The sequence below is a fragment of the Solanum lycopersicum genome, chromosome 10 (assembly GCF_036512215.1).
Source record: "Solanum lycopersicum chromosome 10, SLM_r2.1".
Classification (NCBI taxonomy): domain Eukaryota; kingdom Viridiplantae; phylum Streptophyta; class Magnoliopsida; order Solanales; family Solanaceae; genus Solanum; species Solanum lycopersicum.
Window position 1 is genome coordinate 1,467,506 of NC_090809.1, and position 19,423 is coordinate 1,486,928.

Sequence of the window (19,423 nt, forward strand, 5' to 3'; positions counted from 1 at the left end):
TGTGTTGTCAAATTATTTTTTAGAAGTTTGTCCCAGGGAATCTTCAGTGTTTATCTGTTGAAAACAAAGAACAAAAAGAAATTTCATTTTATTCATTGTCCCAATTCTCAACAATGTCACAAGTTACATTCCCAATTTATTTGAGTTAAAATTTCAATTTAGTTTATTTTTATTAATTATGTCAATTGTGTTAGGAGAAAAGTTTGTAATCAATGAAATGGGTTAATAAAAATTATAAAATCTTAATGTTTAAATTCTTTTGGAGATGAAAATGTTCGAGTTTTGATAGATAAAGCTATATAATAAAGATAGCAGATTAGCGTGTATTTTATGAAATTAGTCAAAGTGCTATAGGATAATTGCAAAAAGGAAAAAATACACTTAGCGAAAATTGATCCTTCTCTAGGTAATTATTAAACAACTCAACTTTTAACTAGGCATAATATATAAACGTGTTCTGTAACTTGACCTTATTTCATATTTATGCCCTTCAACTTTGGATAGGCACAAGTCCACATTTAAACTTGTATGAACTTGAACAAATAGACACATGAATCTTACGTGACACACACACATAGGACGAAAAATGGCTTTCGGTAGGATTGTCAGGTAGGATGATTGATCAGACAAGTACCAAGGGCTTTCGGTAGACTTCTTTCATTTCCGAATTAGCTTGCGACAAGTCCTAGCATTAGTATGAGTTCGTTGACCGCGTATGGGCGATCCATCTGTCTCTATTTGTTCAACTTTACGTAAATTTAACTGTCTCCTTATGCACACCCAAAATTGAAGAACATAAATATGATTTAAAGTCAAATTAAATGACATATATTTATATATTATGTCTTTTAACTAAATGCACGAATATCTAGTTTTATAAAAAGACCATGAATTCTAGTTATCTTCAACCAAATCCATGTACTACTAAGAAATATCAATTGAATCTGTAAATTTGTCTTTTTTTTTCTTTTACTTTTCCATCATTGTTTAGTTATCTTTTAGAAAAAGGGATTTTTGGAGCAATGGTACAAAGTCGTACGTGTGATTACAAAATTGAAAATATATAATTTTTCGTAGAAATGTAAAGTAATACTTGGTGCAATAGACTCGATATGGATTTTATTTTGGATTATGCGCATAGTAAAAGCTTAGTATATTAAATTTTTTTTTTGTTTTAAATCATCTTTTATAAGCGAGATCTTCAAGAAACAGATTTACCATCGTGTGACAAGGAAAAAAGTATTCTACATACCTTTTAGGAATACATATATTGAATCCTAAACTTGGCTACAAATTTTAATTTTGACCTCAAACTTTCATAGTACACAAATAGGCACTTTAACTACCCCATCTTTCAATAAATAAACACACGATTTCTACCTGGCAAAATGCGTGAAATGCATTCTGCACGAGTGAGGGATAATTTTTTAGGCCCATAAAGGTAAAAAAATGTTGAAAAGACAATTCTACCCTTAATAAATCTCTTTTATATTGATTAAAATTAATTTTAATTTTTTTTAGTTTCAAAATGACATGTAAGATTTTATTTTTTTTTAAAAAAAAGACATGTAAAATGTTTAGTTAGTTGGCAGCCACTGATTGACTCACTAATACACTTGGGAGCGCTTGCATTTCACGCACTTTGGCTCCAAAAATCGCGTGTTTATTTATTGAAAGATAGGATAGTTAAAGTGCCTATTTGTGCACTATAAAATTTTGAGGTCAAATTTAAAATCGAATATATGTATTATAGAAATAAATTTACTCACTTACAAAACAAGTGTATTTTATATACAATTTTATGACTCAACTACGACTAATTTATATGTAGTTATAGCTTGACTTATCATTTAACACGCTTATCGGGTAATACAATTTGATGTAAATATCGATATAAATAAATATTTATCAACGGTTCAAAAAAATTTAAGATATCTAAAATTTTAGAAAAAGACAAAATTTACGGAATAATTCTTATCATCCACTTTTACGCACGTGTTTATTTAGAAAAATGAATCATGGAGGAAGCCTCAATGAAACTTCCATTAATGATAAACTCTGGCCTGATGTGGTACCATATTTCTTATTCAATCGTTTTCTTGCTCTTTTCTGATGTTCGATATTTATTTAAAAATTTAACTGATTCGATCTAATTAGTTGTATCAAATAATTAAATCTCATCTTTAAAGTAATAAAATCCCTATTAAAGGATCAACGTTACGGAATAAGACTAATATTAAAGCACTATATATCAAAAATAATATTTTTTTATATTTAATACTCAAATTTGAGACGTTTAGAAACTAATAATAGATGTCTTGTCTAATCATTTTTTAGAAGTTTGTGCTAGGGAATCTTTACTATTTAGATATTCTATTTACTAGTCTTTTCAAAAGAAAATGAAAAACAAAAATAATCACATTCTACTCTATGTCCCAAAGTGTCACATGTAGTCTCTTTGGGGACATTCGAAAAAATTGAAACGATACAGAGAAAACAAATTAAATTATTTTATTATGTGTCCTTAAGTCTTGAGTAGTCTTTTTCTGAGATATTCGACAAGAATAACACACACAAATCAAAAAAAAAAATGATCATGTGTGTCAAGAAGTTGCCTTCTAATTATTTGTTAGTTCATATTTCAGTTAGTTTCATGGTCACTTTTGTTCAATTGAATTCTGTCAGTTTTGTTGGAAAAGAAAAATCATTCTATTTTGCATCTAAGTGATTTAAAGAATCATATAAATTTTAACTTTCAAATATCACGGGATAAAAAAGTATTAAGTAATTTCTCAAATGTAATTTTTTTATTTGTGAAATAAAGTTATTTGATACCTATGCATGTGAAATATAACAAACTGGCTAGTATTTCGTAAAATTAGTTACAATGTGAGTTGGTCAAAGACGCTATAAATCAACTTAAACACGGTGTGGTGTGATTAATTTTTTATTATTTATCCAAATATCGCGGGATGAAACTATCTTATATTTTTGTTAGTTAGAGGAATCATATGTATACCTTGTGCAATTAATTGAGTTGTATGCGTGCAAATTTATCAAGACATCTAGTTATGAACTATATTAATTATCTTTAACTATATACTTAACAAATTGATCCGATTACATAAATGATTTTTGTATAATTAATCAGTAGTAAGGGGTGTCAAATGACATTTCTTTATATATACATATATAAAAATACATTATTTAATTAAGCAAGATTTTTTTTATTTTATGCATGTATATTACAGATCGATTCTCATTATTTTTATTATGTCAAATACATAAACATATTCTTAAACTCGTTGGGATTTTCTCTTCAACTATGTTATTTTCCTATTGAATCATTGAACTATTCATAATTTGTTTCTTTTAAACATTGTTGGCTGATGTGGGACCATATTTTGTGAGTATTGTTAGAAGATACATATGTTGTTCAGAACATATTAGTCCAATTGATTGTAAAACTGTTCGAAAATGAGACTAACACAGTTTGTCTTCATTCCTTCAATCAAAATCATTACAATACAAACACAATTAAAGACATTTACAATAGAAAAGTCGATCAAAATCAGCCAACAGTGTTTAAAAGGAACATATTATAAAAAAAAAAAACCTAATAAAATAAAAATTTATTTATGAATTCGATCTTTTTATATCTATATATATTATTCTACTGTTTTTATATTGTGACACGTCATTGTAGAATTTTCTACTTCTGTACTATTAATGCATGTGTTACACATAAATTGATACATTAATAATGATTTCAACTTTATATCAATATTTTGCAAAAAAAAAATCCAAATTCAGATAATATAATCTTTTGAGATTCGTTCTATTTCAATTATAACTTAGGGACCAATATAATTTTGTCCACAAACATCTTTATCATCTTGAATTAATCAATAAAAAGAAAGAATGATTCAGTACAAAATACTCACTAAAAATTAAAAAAACAAAACTTTTTTTTTTATCACAAGACAAATTAATTTTGTTTTCAAATGATCTATGATTCCACTAATTTCCATGTAACTTCCAGGAAGGTGAACTTTATAGCAATTATAAGCAACAAAAATATATAACATATTTAATCATATATAAATATATATAAGTAATATAATCATCATATATATTGTCGTACAATTATTTTGTGGTTAGTAACAATAAATTTAATCATTCACAATATATATATATAGTCTATTTTGCCAGCTTTTCTTTTTTTCTACCATCTCTTTCGTCACATAAAAGGACTATTTTTACATTGGCTCTTACATTTATCGAGGTTCAATTAAATCATATATCGCAATAAGGGCCAAAATTTTTTTTTTTGTTGACATAAGGGAAGCTTTTGCAGTATAGTAAAAAGGTGTAAGGTTGTTGTATGTTGTTGTTTTTTTTCGTAGAAAGCTCGATCAGTTCGAATTTCAAGTTTGATATAAAGGAAGCTGTTATTGCAGAGGTAAAAGGTGACATTCTTGCATTATTTTACCTTCCTTTGTCAGAATTTTCAACTCTACTCAAATCGTATTAGGTGTAGCTTTATTTACATTATTTTAACTTTCTTTGTTAGAATTTTTATCTTTACTCGAATCTTATTAAGTGTGACGTTGTTGCATTATTTTAACTTTTCTTGTTGGAATTTTTAACTCTGTTAAAATATTAAGTGTGAGTTCTTGCATTATTTTAATTTCTCTTGTCAGAATTTTCAATTCATCTCAAATCTTACGTTCTTGCATTATTTTAACTTTTTTTTGTTAGAATTTTCAATTTTACTCAAATCTTATTACGTGTGATGTTCTTGCATCATTCTGACTTCTCTTGTTAAAACTTTCAACTTTGCTCAAATCTTATTGAGTGCGATGTTCTTGCATTATTTTAACTTCTCTTGTTAGAATTTTTAACTCTAACTCTGCTCAAATCTTATCAAGTGTGACGTTCTTGCATTATTTTGACTTCCCTTGTTAAATTTTTTAATTTTGCTCAAATCTTATTAAGTGTGACGTTCTTGCACTATTTTAACTTTCTTTATCAAAATATTCAACTCTGCTCAAATCTTATTGAGTGTGATGTTGTTCTTGCATTATTATAAGACTTTTCTCGTTAGAGTTTTCAACTCTGGTCAAATCTTATTGAGTGTGATGTTATTGCGTTATTTCATAACTTCCCTTGTTAGAATTTTCAACTCTGCTCTAATCTCAAGTGTGATATTCTTGTATAATTCTAAATTTCCCTTGTCATACATAATACCTAATTTCACCAGGCATGGCATTCTTATGTTGTTTCAACTCATTCTCTTTTCAGAATTTCTAACTCCACCACCAGCTATGATCTCGTGCATGGACGCGGTTGATTATGAGGACCCTTTTGGTTTTGAAGATTATTTTCCTTCAATGATTGACACATTGGGGGTTGAAAGATTCATGGAAGAACTATGCAATGGTTTTTGCATGCTAATGGATGTAAGTATAGGGCTCATCACATTTGAAAGCTTGAAAAGGAACACAATCTTGATGGGATTAAGTGAATTGAAAGATGAAGAACTTCTTTGCATGTTGATTGAAGGAGATTTGGATGGAGATGGAGCTCTCAATCAAATGGAGTTTTGTTCACTCATGTTTAGATTAAGTCCTGGATTAATGATGGATGGATTCAAATAGTTATTTCCTAACCTGATTTTTTTTTCCTTTCATTTTGGGTGGTTGGTTTAAACTAATATTTTAAAAAAAAAAAAGTTAAGATTTGTATAACATGACTAGGGACTTATTAATTTATAATGCTAATTCCTAGCTATGTTTTTTTTTTTTTTTCTATTAGCAAATAAGGAGCATGTACTAATTGCTCCGCCTTGTTTCAGAGTGATTTTTAATAAGTGTGTAATAATATGTGAAAATTCTTTTTGATAATAAACAACGTTTAAAAATTTAAAATTTTATTCAGTACATATTGTTATTTATTTAATTATTATATGATTAGACCAATAAACATTCCTTTGCATGTGTCCAACAATTAGGTAAACAAAAGATAGCTTATCAAGTGAGAATTAACTTATAAAAAATTATATGATACAATCTTAAATAGTGGTAGTTTTTAAATTTTATATAATATAGTGATAATTTGGGATTTTATAATTGATATTTGTGAATATATTTATTATCTGCATGAATATAGTTAGTTAGAGATAATATATTTATGGGAACACACTTATTAAATGTGCTTATATAAGGTATAATATTATCGTTGTGTGCGTGAATATAACGTATTTCACTATTATTGTGCATTTTGCTACATTTAATACTAATATATTTCATAACTAAGTAAAATTTTTCACTATTTTTTAAATATAATTTTGAGAAAATAGGTCTATTTAAGCAACTTTCAAAAAAAAAAAAATCAATTTCACATCCTACGACTAATGGGAGACTTAACACAGAATATCAAATAGAAATTTATTGGTAATTTGTAACTAGATAGTTCGCCGCTAATAAGATTTTTCTTCTTCTATTATTCATCGCAATAAATAAATATTTTTTAAATCGACAATATTAATTTAGGAAACTTCGTTTGTCTTTTAATAAAAATAAAAATAATTTTTCTACTATTTTATGTGATGTGAATTGCTCATATATGTCCTTTACCAAAAGCCTAAATTAGTATTATTATTCTAAAGTTGGAATCCAAAGCATATTATCATGGAAAAAGGCATGCATTGATTGATTGACAATATAATTGACAAAAACAGCACTACTGTTTTTTTTTGAGATTTTTTTTTTTAAATTCGATATTCAATATCTATATTAAAATTTGATTAAATTCGAATTTACGTATTATAACATTGTTCATTCATGAGACAACCCGCTCCTAAAAAGATTTCTTTCTATTCTCCAAGTTAAATTTAGAGGAGAGAGATCTGATTCATTTCACGACGATCTATGCTGATTACGCCGTTTTTGTTTCAGTTTTGAATACGTTGATTTTTTCACCAGATGTTAAACACGTAATCATGAATATAATAATACTTCCTCCGTCTCAATTTATGTGATACTTTTTGAATTATGAAATTCAAATAAGTCTAACTTTGACCATATTTATATATATATATATATATATATATATATATATATATATGTATGTATGTATGTATTTTGAATTGTCAATTATTGTGAGTTATAGTACTTTTTCATTATTTACAAATATGTAAATTTTATTTCAAAAAGTTTAAAAATTCCACGTATAAATTTCTAGTCACATTTAAATTGTTTGACACTCAAAAAATAAAAAATATCACGTAAATTAAGACAAAGAGAGTACATCTCGTGACATATACACAGGTATGTTGCAGGTGTGGGGCAAATCAACTTACATTCACAAAAACTGTACTATGCCCTGCATAGAAAACTATCTATTTATTCCCTGCCCCACTCTGCCCTACAGAGCTTCGACAATCTCCGTATACATATATTTTCGTTTCCCTCTTCTAAATCTCACTCGTTATTCTCATCTCTTTTGTTTATACAAACAGAAACGAAATGTATAAAATTGTGTTTCTGTAAGTATAAAACGAGAGAAAATTATATATATACATGCAAATACATATTTCTTCGTTCTATACATTTATAATTATACAATACAAATATTTCTCTGCCCAATTTTCTTTTGTCTTTCTCTCTTTCTCGTTTTATACATACACAAATTATACAATTGATTTTTCGTATACAACTACTTTCTTTTGTGTATGTATAGTGAGTTATACAATTGATTTCTTTGTAAATTTATAGCGAATTATATTACTGTTTTTTTTGTATATGTATAGCTAAATATACATATTTTTTTGCTATGGAGCACAATTATGCAAAGTATAGTTATAATGATTGAGAAACGAAAGCGTGTTAAGTTAATTATAGCATTCTTTTTTAGGTGACAACTTATTTTATTGACTTACTTATATCTTGACGATTATTGAACATTTTAAAGTCTATGAAACGGTAAAACCTTTTATATTATGCAAAATCTATTGTTGTGTGCTGTTTATATCGTTACTTCAACTTATCAAATGATATAAACTTTTTAAATTTTTGAGTCAACTTTACATTAAATTTTTTTCGTTGGATATTTTCATTGTTTATATTCTTACTTTGTAAAGTCGAAGTACATTCAACCTTTTCGAACTTCACTCGTAGAATCACATTTAGTATGTTATAGCTATTCAATTTAGGAAAAAGGGTCTAATATATCCCTCAAACTTTGTCATTTAGAGCTGATATACCCCTTGTTATGAAAGTGACTCATATATACCCCTACTTGTAAACAAATGGCTCACATATACCCTTTTTCGTTACCCTTTTCCTCTAACGGAAATGAAAAAAAAAATTAATCTAAATTTTTAATTTTTTTTCCTAAAAACTACAATCCCATATGAGTAAATTTAATACTCGTCAAATATATTTTTTTTGACTTTTTTTTGTTTCAATGACTAATTTATATTTATTATTATGATAATCAAATTTATTTATGTTTCACTAATATTCTTGCAAAATTATTGTAAATAACCAAATTTTTTCTTTGAATACAAAATTAAATTACAATACACAAAAAAAAATAATTTAAATTTTTTTCTTTAAACCAAGGAATGAAAGAAAAAAACAAAATAAGAATAAGAAACTCAAATAATTATAATAAAAGAAGTCACAAAATAATTTATGTATGAAAATAATTAAATATACCTTGAACTTTGATAGAAGAATCATATATACTCCTAAATAATTTTTTAAAAAAAATTACAAGTAATAAATATAAATATAAAACTAAATTTTTAACTTTCGTTAAATAAAGGATATATGTGAGTCATTTGGTAACGGTAGGGGTATATGTAAGCCGTTTGTATAACGGTAAGGGCATATATGAGCACTTTTATAACAAGGGGTATATCAACTCTAAATGATAAAGTTGAAAACTAAAAATAATAAGGTCTCGCTATAAAGTTTAGTCTTAGATATCCAGACTTGTTGAGACGACCAAATATATATATATATTTGATTATGGATTATAAATATATAACGAGTTACTAATTAACTCTTAGGCAAACCGTTCTAATTCAGTATTTCAAATTTGAATTTATAAATAGAAAATGGATAAATATCATATTGTTTAAATCTATGACCTTTAAAGTTTTTTATTCGATGTTCTGTTTCATTCATAAATTTAACCAACTATATTTTGAAATGTAAAATATGACATGAGAAATAATTAAAAGTTATACTACTCTAAAGGGAAAAGAATTTGAAATATATTTAAATTTGATCGAAATTATTGTAACGACTAATTTTGAAAAGAATCTTTTATTCTCCAGCATTATTTAATAGTGTATTTTAAATATATATGTATCCACGTGGACACATTTTTATTATAATGATACAAATTTATGATGTCCATGTGGATACATATATACCTTTAAAATATATTATTAAATAGTACAGGAACAAAAGATCTTTTTCAAAATTCAATATCGTTAAAGCAATTTTGATCAAAGAAAAGCCCGATATAACCATCTAATAAATTAAGAGAATCCCCTTTTGCATACAAATATTGTTTTTCAACTTTGAAACTCTATCCGATTCAAATTTTGAGTACGAATTGTCATTATTACGAAGTATTTTACTTTATCATTATGAAGTATTTTACTTTTTTATTGAAATTTTTTTCATATAAATTTAAATTTAATTGAATTCTGAGATAAATAAAGCTACCAAAAGAAATTTCAAAATTCTAAATAAAAAATTTGACTAATCAAATTTGTCTTCCAAATTCCACAAATTGACTAATTCTATGCCACGAAAAATCTTTTTTGGGGAAACCGTGTATCACCATTCATTTTTTCTTCCACTTTTAAACTTTTTTTTTATAGGAAAAACGCATTAAGTTTAAATTCCTAAAAATTATTAAGAAATGTGATGAAACAAATGAGATTCTTTCAATTTTTAATACGTGGCGTCAGGTCGAGACTTGAAAATAGAAATTTTAATAATGATTAAATCTAAATGACCCTCAATCACCTAAGAATGTAATGAGATGCATAAGACTCTTTCATCGTTAACCCTGTGTTATTGATTCGAGACTTGAAAATAGAGAAATTCATTCTTCGTAGCTAGGAAACACTTCTCTCTTGCGACACATTAAATTTGAATATGATTGAGTCCTTAAAGATCACCAACGATTGTGGTGGATGAATGAGATCCTTTCATTCTGAACCTGAGATCTCAATTCGGGGGTGGAGGGTAGGAGGAACCGATTCCCCCTACGCGATACGGTTAAATAAGAAAAGGAAAAAAATATAAACACAATTGGAAGTTCCAAGAAAAGAATGGATCTTGGTTCACTAATTCTTCCAAGTAAAATTACAAAGAGAATCAAGAAGAAAAAAAATAAGAAGCATGAAAAGGAAAATGTATAATTCTATTTGTGTATTTCTCTTTGTAGTCAAATGATCGATCGTAGAGAAACAAGATTTTGCATAATAACGACGATATAATTTCAGACCTCAATTATGAAATTACACTGAGTATGTTAGTAATCATTGGTTCGAAGCACCTTCATTGGTCTCAAGAACCCTATGGATGAAGATGTTCTCTTGTTCTCTTCCAACAACAAACTCGACGAACATGCCTCTTCATCCGGTAATCGTATTTAATCGTAACGTTAGAAAAATCACAATAATGAGACGGATTCAACATATAAACTGCAAACGCACATGCATGTATTAATGTCCTCGGACTAGAGGTGACAATTGAACGAACTGAAGTCAAACTTGATGTCTAACATGAAACTAAACATCGATATTTGATACGAGTTCGTTCACCTAAAATTTGTTTGGATCAAAATGAGTTCAATCCGAAGATAGATCAAATACCAAATCACATCACCTTCCTTTTCTATTTGAAGAAAAAGAATGTCAAATGCATTCGACTCAAAAGTCTATCGAAAACAACCTCTCTAATAATATGTACATTTTACTATTCTCAAACATCACTCGTGAGACTAAACTTTCTATATTGTTATCGTCGATGTATAGACGGAACTACAAAATCTTACTTACGCATTCGACAAAACTCAATAACTCGTAAACTTCGTATTTATATTTTAAAATCAACTATCCCGTAAAAACTATAATTTATAAACTTAAAATTCTAGCTTTGTTCCGCTCTTTTAAATACATAATTACCTCAAAATGTAGGCAATCACTTTCCCTTACTCGCTTCCACGGAGATGAATTATCAGCCGCCGTCGCGCCACCGCCGTAATCTCCGATAGCTGATAAATCTCCATAACTGCCGGAAGAACTCACCGAACGCACCGGCGACGGCGAGGGAGAGAAATCACTCGACGGAGAAGAAGATAAAGGAACAACTTGATTCTCATCGTCATAATCATCGATTTCACTGTCAGTACTCACGTATTCATCTTCATCATTATCCGCTTCGGTTTGATAATTTTCTTCGATTGTTTCCCCAATTTGTTCAATTGGATCTGGGTTTTGGATGCAGGAATTGCAGAGAGAGAAAGTAGGAGAAAGCTTTGGACCAGAGGCATTCCATGGAGTTGAATTTTGACATGAATGACAAAGGAGATTTCTCGAGTGTTTAGCTACGAGAAAATTAGCAGAATGAACTTTCGAATCGCAATCCCAGCAAAGGTTAGCTTGATCTGATTCACAATACATCATTGATTTGTTCTCACCACATAACTCACAATTCATCATCTTCACTTCTCTTTCTATCAATCAAAAAATTCAAACAATTTTAGGGTTTTTTTTGAAAGGAATGTTTAAAATTGGGGGTTTTGGAGTTTTTGAATAGAGAGAAAATTGCAACTATTTTTATACTAGTATATATATATTTGATATTTTTCATGGGTGGGGGTGGGGTGGGTTATGAAAGTTTTTCTTTTACCAAAATGGAGTATTTGTTTGGTGTTTGGTTCGAGATTGAAAAAAGTTATTGAGTTTACGTGAAGGAGTTATCGCCAGTATGAAAATGATAATGGGATATAGAAAGGAGATTTTCGTGTTAGGGGTTCGATATTGAGTTTAGTACTTGTTTACGATAGTTGTTAAATGAGCGAATCAACAAGATATAATATATGATTTCAATGTTCTGAATTTACTTTTAGTAATTGAAGGGAGATAAGAGATGGAGTAGGTGAAATTCATTCAGTTTGAGAGATAATCAACAAGATATAAGATGTGATTCCGACTTTATGAATCACTTTCAGTAATTAGAGGTGGATCGGGGATTAAGCAGGTCATGGTCATTCTATTTGAGGGATAATCAACAAGATACAAGATGTGATTTTGATCTTAAGAATCATTTTCGGTAATGAAAAACAGATCAAGAGTTGAGCAAGTTAGTTCGTTCAGTTTGAAGAATAAATTATATGATTGATTTGTCAATTTTAGCATTTCCATTTCAATCATTGCTCGCTCGTGACTTGATTTCAGATCGTGAATATGCTATTAGCTAGCAATTTTGTGTTGATTATTGAAATTAATGAGGGTATGAATTAAAAAATTTGAACTACAAAGAAGTAAAGATTTATTTAGTTAATAAAATATGATGTAACAATCTTGAGATAAAATGTAAAATTATTGAACTATACTTGATAAAAAATACTAATCAGTTTTGTGATTAATTATTTCGTAAAAAGGTTAAATAGTTAATCTCATAGAATATGTCAAACTTATCTCAACCACAAAATAGCTTCTTCTATTCAATTCAAAATAACCAAACAATTCATAAGAACTTTAAAATAAAGTAGACATAAGAATCAAAACATACACTATAAATTTAATTAGCAAAAGAAGAGTATTATATTTACCTAATAACTCGTGTCTTATAAAGCTCATTCAAAATAAATCGTATTAGAATTTTTTTATTTTACTTCCATTGAAGGTACTAAGATTATAGTAGGTATTTTTTTTATAATCACGCTATTCAATCAAGATTACATATACCTCGATTAATTTTACGAAGTATCTATCAGGTATCACGTCTTATCAGCGACATGTACTAAATAACTCTATCCACCAAAATTAAAAATAAAATAAAAAGAAATCATCTAGCGTATTTTATCTCTATTGAAAAGATTATATAAGATACATTTACTATTTATAAATCAGAAACAAATATACAATTTGAATTATAAATTCAATCAAAATCTAATAAATTCAGCCTAAACCTTATCTTAATATAATTATATAACTCAAAATGGCTAAAAATTCAAAATCATCTTTATTGTGAGAGAGGCTATGTATGTTATTTTTATTATTTTATTTTATCTTTATGTAAATTGAAACTAAAAGAAGATAATTGGTAGCTTTCATTACTCTAAAATTGAAAGGATATATTTTTTTTAAAATGCAAGGGGCTATGTATAGCCTAAGTTATTATTATATATAATATAATATAATATAATATAATATAATATAATATAATATAAACATATAATAACCAATGAATTTAAGTTCTAGTCACATTTGCTTACATGGCCATTTTTAGTCCACATAAAAGATTGAACCATGTGAAGTCCACCTTCTACCCATAATCCAAAAAATATATATTCATATCTATCTTTGGAGTATGGGCCTTTTATATTATTATTATTATTATCTTGATTCTTGAATTATTAGCCAAATAAAAAAACTTTTATTTTTTATTTTTTTGGTTACAATTGAAAGAAAAAAAAAACAATTGTTTTGGATAAGGGGACAAAAGGGAAAAAGAATTGACTTGGATAAGGGTGTCAAAATAATCTAACCCTAATCTACATGCTCTATCTTATCTTGGATTAATTAAAAAAAAAAGATAGAGAGAATGAAACGACACCGTTTTTATTATTATCTCGTGAAGATAAAAAAATTAGTTTTAATTATCGATAGAAAGAATAGAATGACACCATTCTTATTATTATCTCGTGAAGATAAAGAAATTATTTCTAATTATTGTATGATGTACAATAATTTTATTTATAAAAGAAGAAATTATAAAGTAATATATAGTCACAAGATAAGATTTTTTAAAATTTATGATTTTAATTTGTATGGGATGAGGAATAATAAAAAAATACTTGGTGGACAATTTTTTTTGTTTATTTTAATTGATGACATGGAATTTTAGACCACGTGAACATGTCTGATGTGGCATCAAATGAGTATAATTCTCCTTCCTCGAGATTCTAGCCTTGCTGACATGGACAAAGCTTAACTTTGTCGACTTCAATTTTACGTACGTGATACTTTTCGGATATCAAAATTTGAATAAATCTATCTTTAATAGTAAATATTTTATAAATTTTTTGAACATTTTGAATTATCAATCATTCTGAATTATAGTACTTTTTACGTAATTTAAAAATATATAATTTATATTTCAAAATTAATTTTTAATCAAATTTAAACTGTTTAATTTTTAAAAAATGAAAAGTATCACGTAAATTGAAATAAAATAAAGTATTTTTTAAAAAGGAGTGATGAGTAAATATAATTAATTTTGATAAGGTAGAGTTAATTATAGTTCCAAAGTATGATTGGATGAATATATTTATTGAGAATTATTTGAAAATAACTTATTTTTGATAATAGAGAGATAAATATTATCACTTTTCGTATATTATTTTATTCTTTGATTTGTGGATAAGAGGTGCTTTGCATCAAGACCAATGAGACTATCTCCATTATTTACGATAATTGAAGAGTATATATTTTTTCTTATTTATTTTACATAAGGTACATTATTTATATTTGTATAAGTAATGTGAAATAATATATAAGACTGTATAAATTTTATTTTATCATTTCAATTTATATGATCGTATTTAACTGAATACAAAATTTTAAGAAAAGTAAAAAGCACATTTGATTTTGTTTTTTAAATTTGCAATGACTTTTCTATTTTGTCCCTTAGGAACCCATCATATACATGAACTATGCTCATTCAATTGAATTTATTGTGAGCCTTATATTCTGCATAAAACAAAATTGGGAATAAAATAGCACTTAGACTTCTACCACGTGTTGCTCAATTAGAAAACATCAAATGAACGGATCGAACTGAATTTAAACGATCAAGTGGGATCGAAAGAAAATAATATGTATATAAATTTTATTTCTATCTAGTTTGCTTTTCTAACCTAATTTTTGATTGGTTAGAATGAATTGGAAATAATGATCTAAGTTAATAAATAAATAAATCAATCGCTAGCTCAAATTCTGAGCTAATTTTTGTAACCCCTAACCTCAAATTATAATTCAATTTATCATATATTTGAACTTTTAATTTCTTATTGGATTATGTTCAACTTTTATGTATAAAGTGGATAACTTATTAATAACTACTTTAAGGGAGCTTGTCCAAACAATGACATCTTTTTAAAGGCTCTCTCTTGTTCTAATTTATTTTGCCTTAAATTTTGTGAATAATCAAAATAATATGATTAGTCGAGCGAAAAGTCTATCAGAAACAATCGTTTTACCTTTACAAAGCACGAGTGAAGCTGCACACACACCACCTTCACTAAACTCTATTTGTGAAATTAGATAGCCTAAATCAAACAATGTGTTTGATATTTTCTTTTGACCAATTCTCGATTTGTGCGGATTATCCTTGCGCAGGGGCCATGCTAATCTTCTCTGTATCGTTCCAATTTTATCGGATGTCATATAAATCAAAATCGACCCCCACCCCACCCAACCAAACCCCATGCTTTGTCTTATTTTGATGGGGGGTTGTATGAGGGAAAGGAGTAATAGGACCACTGTTTTCCAAGTGTAAGACTTCAATGTTTCAACAGACCAAACTTTGTGGTTATTATTAACTAGGGAAAGTACATCCCCTCTGCCCATGCACTTTCTCTTAAATGATGATATCCCTTTCTTATCTCAATTCTTTACTTGGAAGTACATTCTAGAGAAACTAGTGACAGCCTGTTTGATTATTTCCAACTTTAGGTCTACACAGATAGACGCTTAAATTCATATAAAGCTTAATAAAGAACTTGCGGAAGGCAAAGTATGCATTGCCTTCAGAACAGCGAAAACAGAAACAAGAACCAACTGTTCTGGGCAACAGCAGCATAGAGATTACATCTTAAAAGTAAGATTTTATATTTGCACCATAAAGATAAGAAGTGATAAAAAGGGGCAGGTTTAAGTGAAACTCTATGAAGACAACAATCTTTAGAGATACAACATCATCTAGCGAACTACTGTAAACTAAACTGAAAGACAGGAAACCACAATTCAGTTAAAGAAGATGAGACTCCGGATATAACAAAATACCAAGTGGTTTTCACATAAGTCGGCTAAAAGGATTGCTTAACCCAACTTCCGCACCTGGAATCTGTCACCAAAGAAGCGGGAGTATCAAAGTCCCAGTTAACAAAGAGAACCATCAAATAACCATAGAGTCGATAGGGAAGGGAGTAGAGGATTGATTTAAAAACAAGGTTCAAATGTATAATGCATGACACAGCTAGAATATTAATTGCATAACTCATAAGATATCAAGACATAGCTACTTGGTTGCACTGGTTTGCAACTCTCTCATGCGATCTGCACAGACAAAACCAAATTGTCTTGAAAGACCTACTATCTCTTGGATAAAGGAAAGGCCTTTTTGACATCTCAACCATCCAATTTGATTTTATGTATAACAATCTTTGTTTATTATTCCATTCATCCAAAATAGATTTTGTGTAACATATTCATATATCATTTGACTCTCCAGGAACGTCGAACCTAGATATTTTGAATTGTTTGTTTTCCTCCAAAATCTTTCACAATGTGCCCTGAAAAAAATCTCAGTGAAGAGAAATGATTCATGGCTCATTTATCTAATCTTTGGTGACATCACAAAGTTGATTTGACTTCACAGTTCACCCACAAATCTAAAAAACCAATTTATAGTGGCTAAACTGCATTTCATAAACATCGAACCACCAATTCAAAAGGCAAATCAAGCTTAGGAGAACACTAGAAAAATTCCATAAGACCTAAAGTTCAAAAATTGGGAACTCAAAATGAATTGGTTCAAGGTTGAGCTACGGTTTCCTTAGTCAAAATTGTTATTTCAACATCATACAATGTTTTATTTTCTCCCAAAGTGAAACTTTCACAACAAAGATAGCTATCAACAAATTACATCTTCCTCAAATCTGTCATGGAAACCATGGTTGATAGTCTCATCCATTGACCAAGGAAGCATTTAGCTTATTACAGGTTACAAGGGTGGAGCACACAACCTAGTCCTAAGAAAGCTACTCCATTAACTGTTAAAACCAGAAGCAGCCACTAGGGTGCCAAATTAAATTATTTATAGGAAGAAAGTTTTTTTTGGTAATAAGGGAGAAACAATAATAAAAAAACAAATGGGAAAATATGTGTAACTTTCATCTAATTGTAGTCCTCTTACAAACTTATGTTTAAGAGTAAAAAGTAACTGAACAAGAACCTTACTGTCTCATACAAAAAGAGATAGGCCCCAAAAATGAATCATGCCCTAAATTCTACTCCTAAGCAATACAACTATCATTTGTAAGTGGCGCAAGCATCAAAAGTACAATGTTTAATAATCTAAAGACTAAAGTAATGAACTTTAAGATGAATGTAATGACTGTACCTTACGTTCACTGTCTCTTCAAAGGACTTCTTAAGCAACTCTAAGTCAATTGTCAGTTCTCGAGCCTTTTCCTATGGCTGGTTGTGATCCTGCTTCATGGAGAATGACAATTTAAAACAAAATTGACCTCAGGATTCAGAACACATGTTTGAGCATTGTAATACTAAGTTTTCAAGAGGGTGCTTCAGTTCAAGTTCCCATTTCAACACGAGTCATTTATTCCATTTTCCAAAAATGCACTCACATTTTGGAACTTTTAAAGCTATATACTCTAACGATATTGTTGCCAAACATATCATAATTGTTACAAGTATCACGGATTTCCTGCACTCTATTGCATGTCAAAATCATATGCATAAACTGTAACAGGCATTACCTTTCTTGAATGTGACTATTTTGGGGAGTACCCACCTAATTTTCCTTTTGGTATAACACACAGCCAAATCACAGAGTTGACAGCAGTGTGCCACATTTTACATTATAAAACATGAAAGGGTCTTTCATTTCAATTAGAAAATGGAACAAACTGATAACCAGCAGCAAATTGCATAAATTTACATATAAAGACCCGAAAATAACTAAGCAAACATTAGGATGAATTTTGCACATACCTTGACGACCATCACAAGCATCATGGTACTCGCCTTCCTCCTCGTTTTCTTTTGAGGCAGATGCCACAGGAACTCCGCCCTTACGAGCAGCATTTCCACCATCCTTCTCATCAGGATACCTCACAACCACAACAGGGCAAACACAATGCCTAACACAGTAATCACTAACACTTCCAAGCCTCCCATCATTTCCTCTCTTAGTAGCCCCGAATCCTCGACTACCCATGATAACTGCACTCAATCCTAGCCTCTCAACCTCAAGACATAGCCTTTCCTTCATATCATGATCCTTCACAATATGAATTTTGTACGGAATTTGCGCCTCAACAAGTGGCTGAGCCAAATCAGAAGACTTAGCAGAAGTAAACGCATCAAAATCATCTTCAAGCTTCTTTTGAGTCTCTATGTTATCAGTATCGGCGATGGATACATCAACAGAACCCCAATCAGCACCGTAGAGTACGGAGGTAGGGCGGACGTGGACAAGGATAACTGCGTCACCAGGACGGAGGTAGTGGTGGACAGCCCACTTGACGGCGAAGGCAGATTCGTCACTAAGATCAACGGCGATTCCAATTTTGCGCTGCGCACCGGCGGTCGGAGTGTCGGTGGCGGAAGGAGTTGTCGGTGGTGGAAAACGTGGTGATGAACACTTGATTTTGATGTTCGCGAGGTTTGGCATGCCGGAATCCGCCGTGTGCGGTGGCTGTTTCTGCATTCTGTTTGATCGGAGCTAGGGTTAGGGTTTTTAAAATTACAATTGAAATGACCTTTTTTTTCTATGTTGACTGCTAGTGTCCCTCTTTGATGGTAATAACTAGGGGTCTCATTGAGTAGGTTTTTAATTAAAATCAAATCAATTAAGTTCGATTTTTAAAAAAAATTTAAAGAATCAAATTAATTAAAATAGTGCTTATTTAATTGTATTGATTTTTTAAAATATAATGATATTTCTCACTTTTCACTTTTATTTCTTAGAAGAAAAAAATCGTTTTTGAACTAAGATACACATTATTTTTTAATTTTTCTCGAAAACTCGTTTACGTCTACTTGTGGTAGATAATAGACTCTCGTCATTGCAACAATCATCTTTTTATATGCCTAGAGTTTATTTCTATCTCGGTAGATATAGAGATTTTATTTCTA

The 19,423-nt window shown here is 29.1% G+C and overlaps 2 protein-coding genes, 2 long non-coding RNA genes and 1 pseudogene across 6 annotated transcripts; 2 read left to right on the plus strand and 3 right to left on the minus strand.

Annotated features, from left to right (window-relative positions):
- Positions 1-4,096: 4,096 nt before the first annotated feature.
- LOC101247664 (uncharacterized) lies at positions 4,097-5,930 on the plus strand. The gene is made up of 2 exons (XR_011211940.1): positions 4,097-4,469; positions 5,305-5,930. It is a non-coding gene; the product is annotated as an uncharacterized lncRNA (long non-coding RNA).
- Positions 5,931-10,347: 4,417 nt separating this feature from the next.
- On the minus strand, positions 10,348-11,881 carry LOC104649503 (zinc finger protein HD1-like). The gene is made up of 2 exons (XM_026027719.2): positions 11,220-11,881; positions 10,348-10,672 (listed from the first exon to the last, which is right to left on the minus strand). The coding sequence occupies exons 1-2, from the start codon at positions 11,753-11,755 to the stop codon at positions 10,564-10,566; spliced, it is 645 nt and encodes a 214-aa protein (XP_025883504.1). The 5' UTR covers positions 11,756-11,881; the 3' UTR covers positions 10,348-10,563.
- On the plus strand, positions 11,298-12,492 carry LOC112940099 (uncharacterized). 2 transcript variants are annotated; one of them, XR_003243916.2, is made up of 3 exons: positions 11,298-11,437; positions 11,541-11,689; positions 12,175-12,492. It is a non-coding gene; the product is annotated as an uncharacterized lncRNA (long non-coding RNA). The 2 variants fall into 2 exon arrangements; XR_003243915.2 differs by having other exon boundaries at positions 12,166-12,465.
- Positions 12,493-15,615: 3,123 nt separating this feature from the next.
- Positions 15,616-15,725, minus strand: LOC112939942 (U6 spliceosomal RNA; annotated as a pseudogene).
- Positions 15,726-16,129: 404 nt separating this feature from the next.
- On the minus strand, positions 16,130-19,253 carry LOC101247371 (universal stress protein PHOS34). 2 transcript variants are annotated; one of them, XM_004248234.5, is made up of 3 exons: positions 18,278-19,253; positions 17,667-17,755; positions 16,130-16,388 (listed from the first exon to the last, which is right to left on the minus strand). In XM_004248234.5, exons 1-2 carry the CDS (start codon positions 18,993-18,995, stop codon positions 17,712-17,714), a joined length of 762 nt encoding a protein of 253 aa, XP_004248282.1. In that variant the 5' UTR covers positions 18,996-19,253; the 3' UTR covers positions 16,130-16,388; positions 17,667-17,711. The 2 variants fall into 2 exon arrangements, with proteins under 2 accessions (XP_004248282.1, XP_069146310.1); XM_069290209.1 differs by having other exon boundaries at positions 17,672-17,755; positions 18,278-19,154.
- Positions 19,254-19,423: the final 170 nt, after the last annotated feature.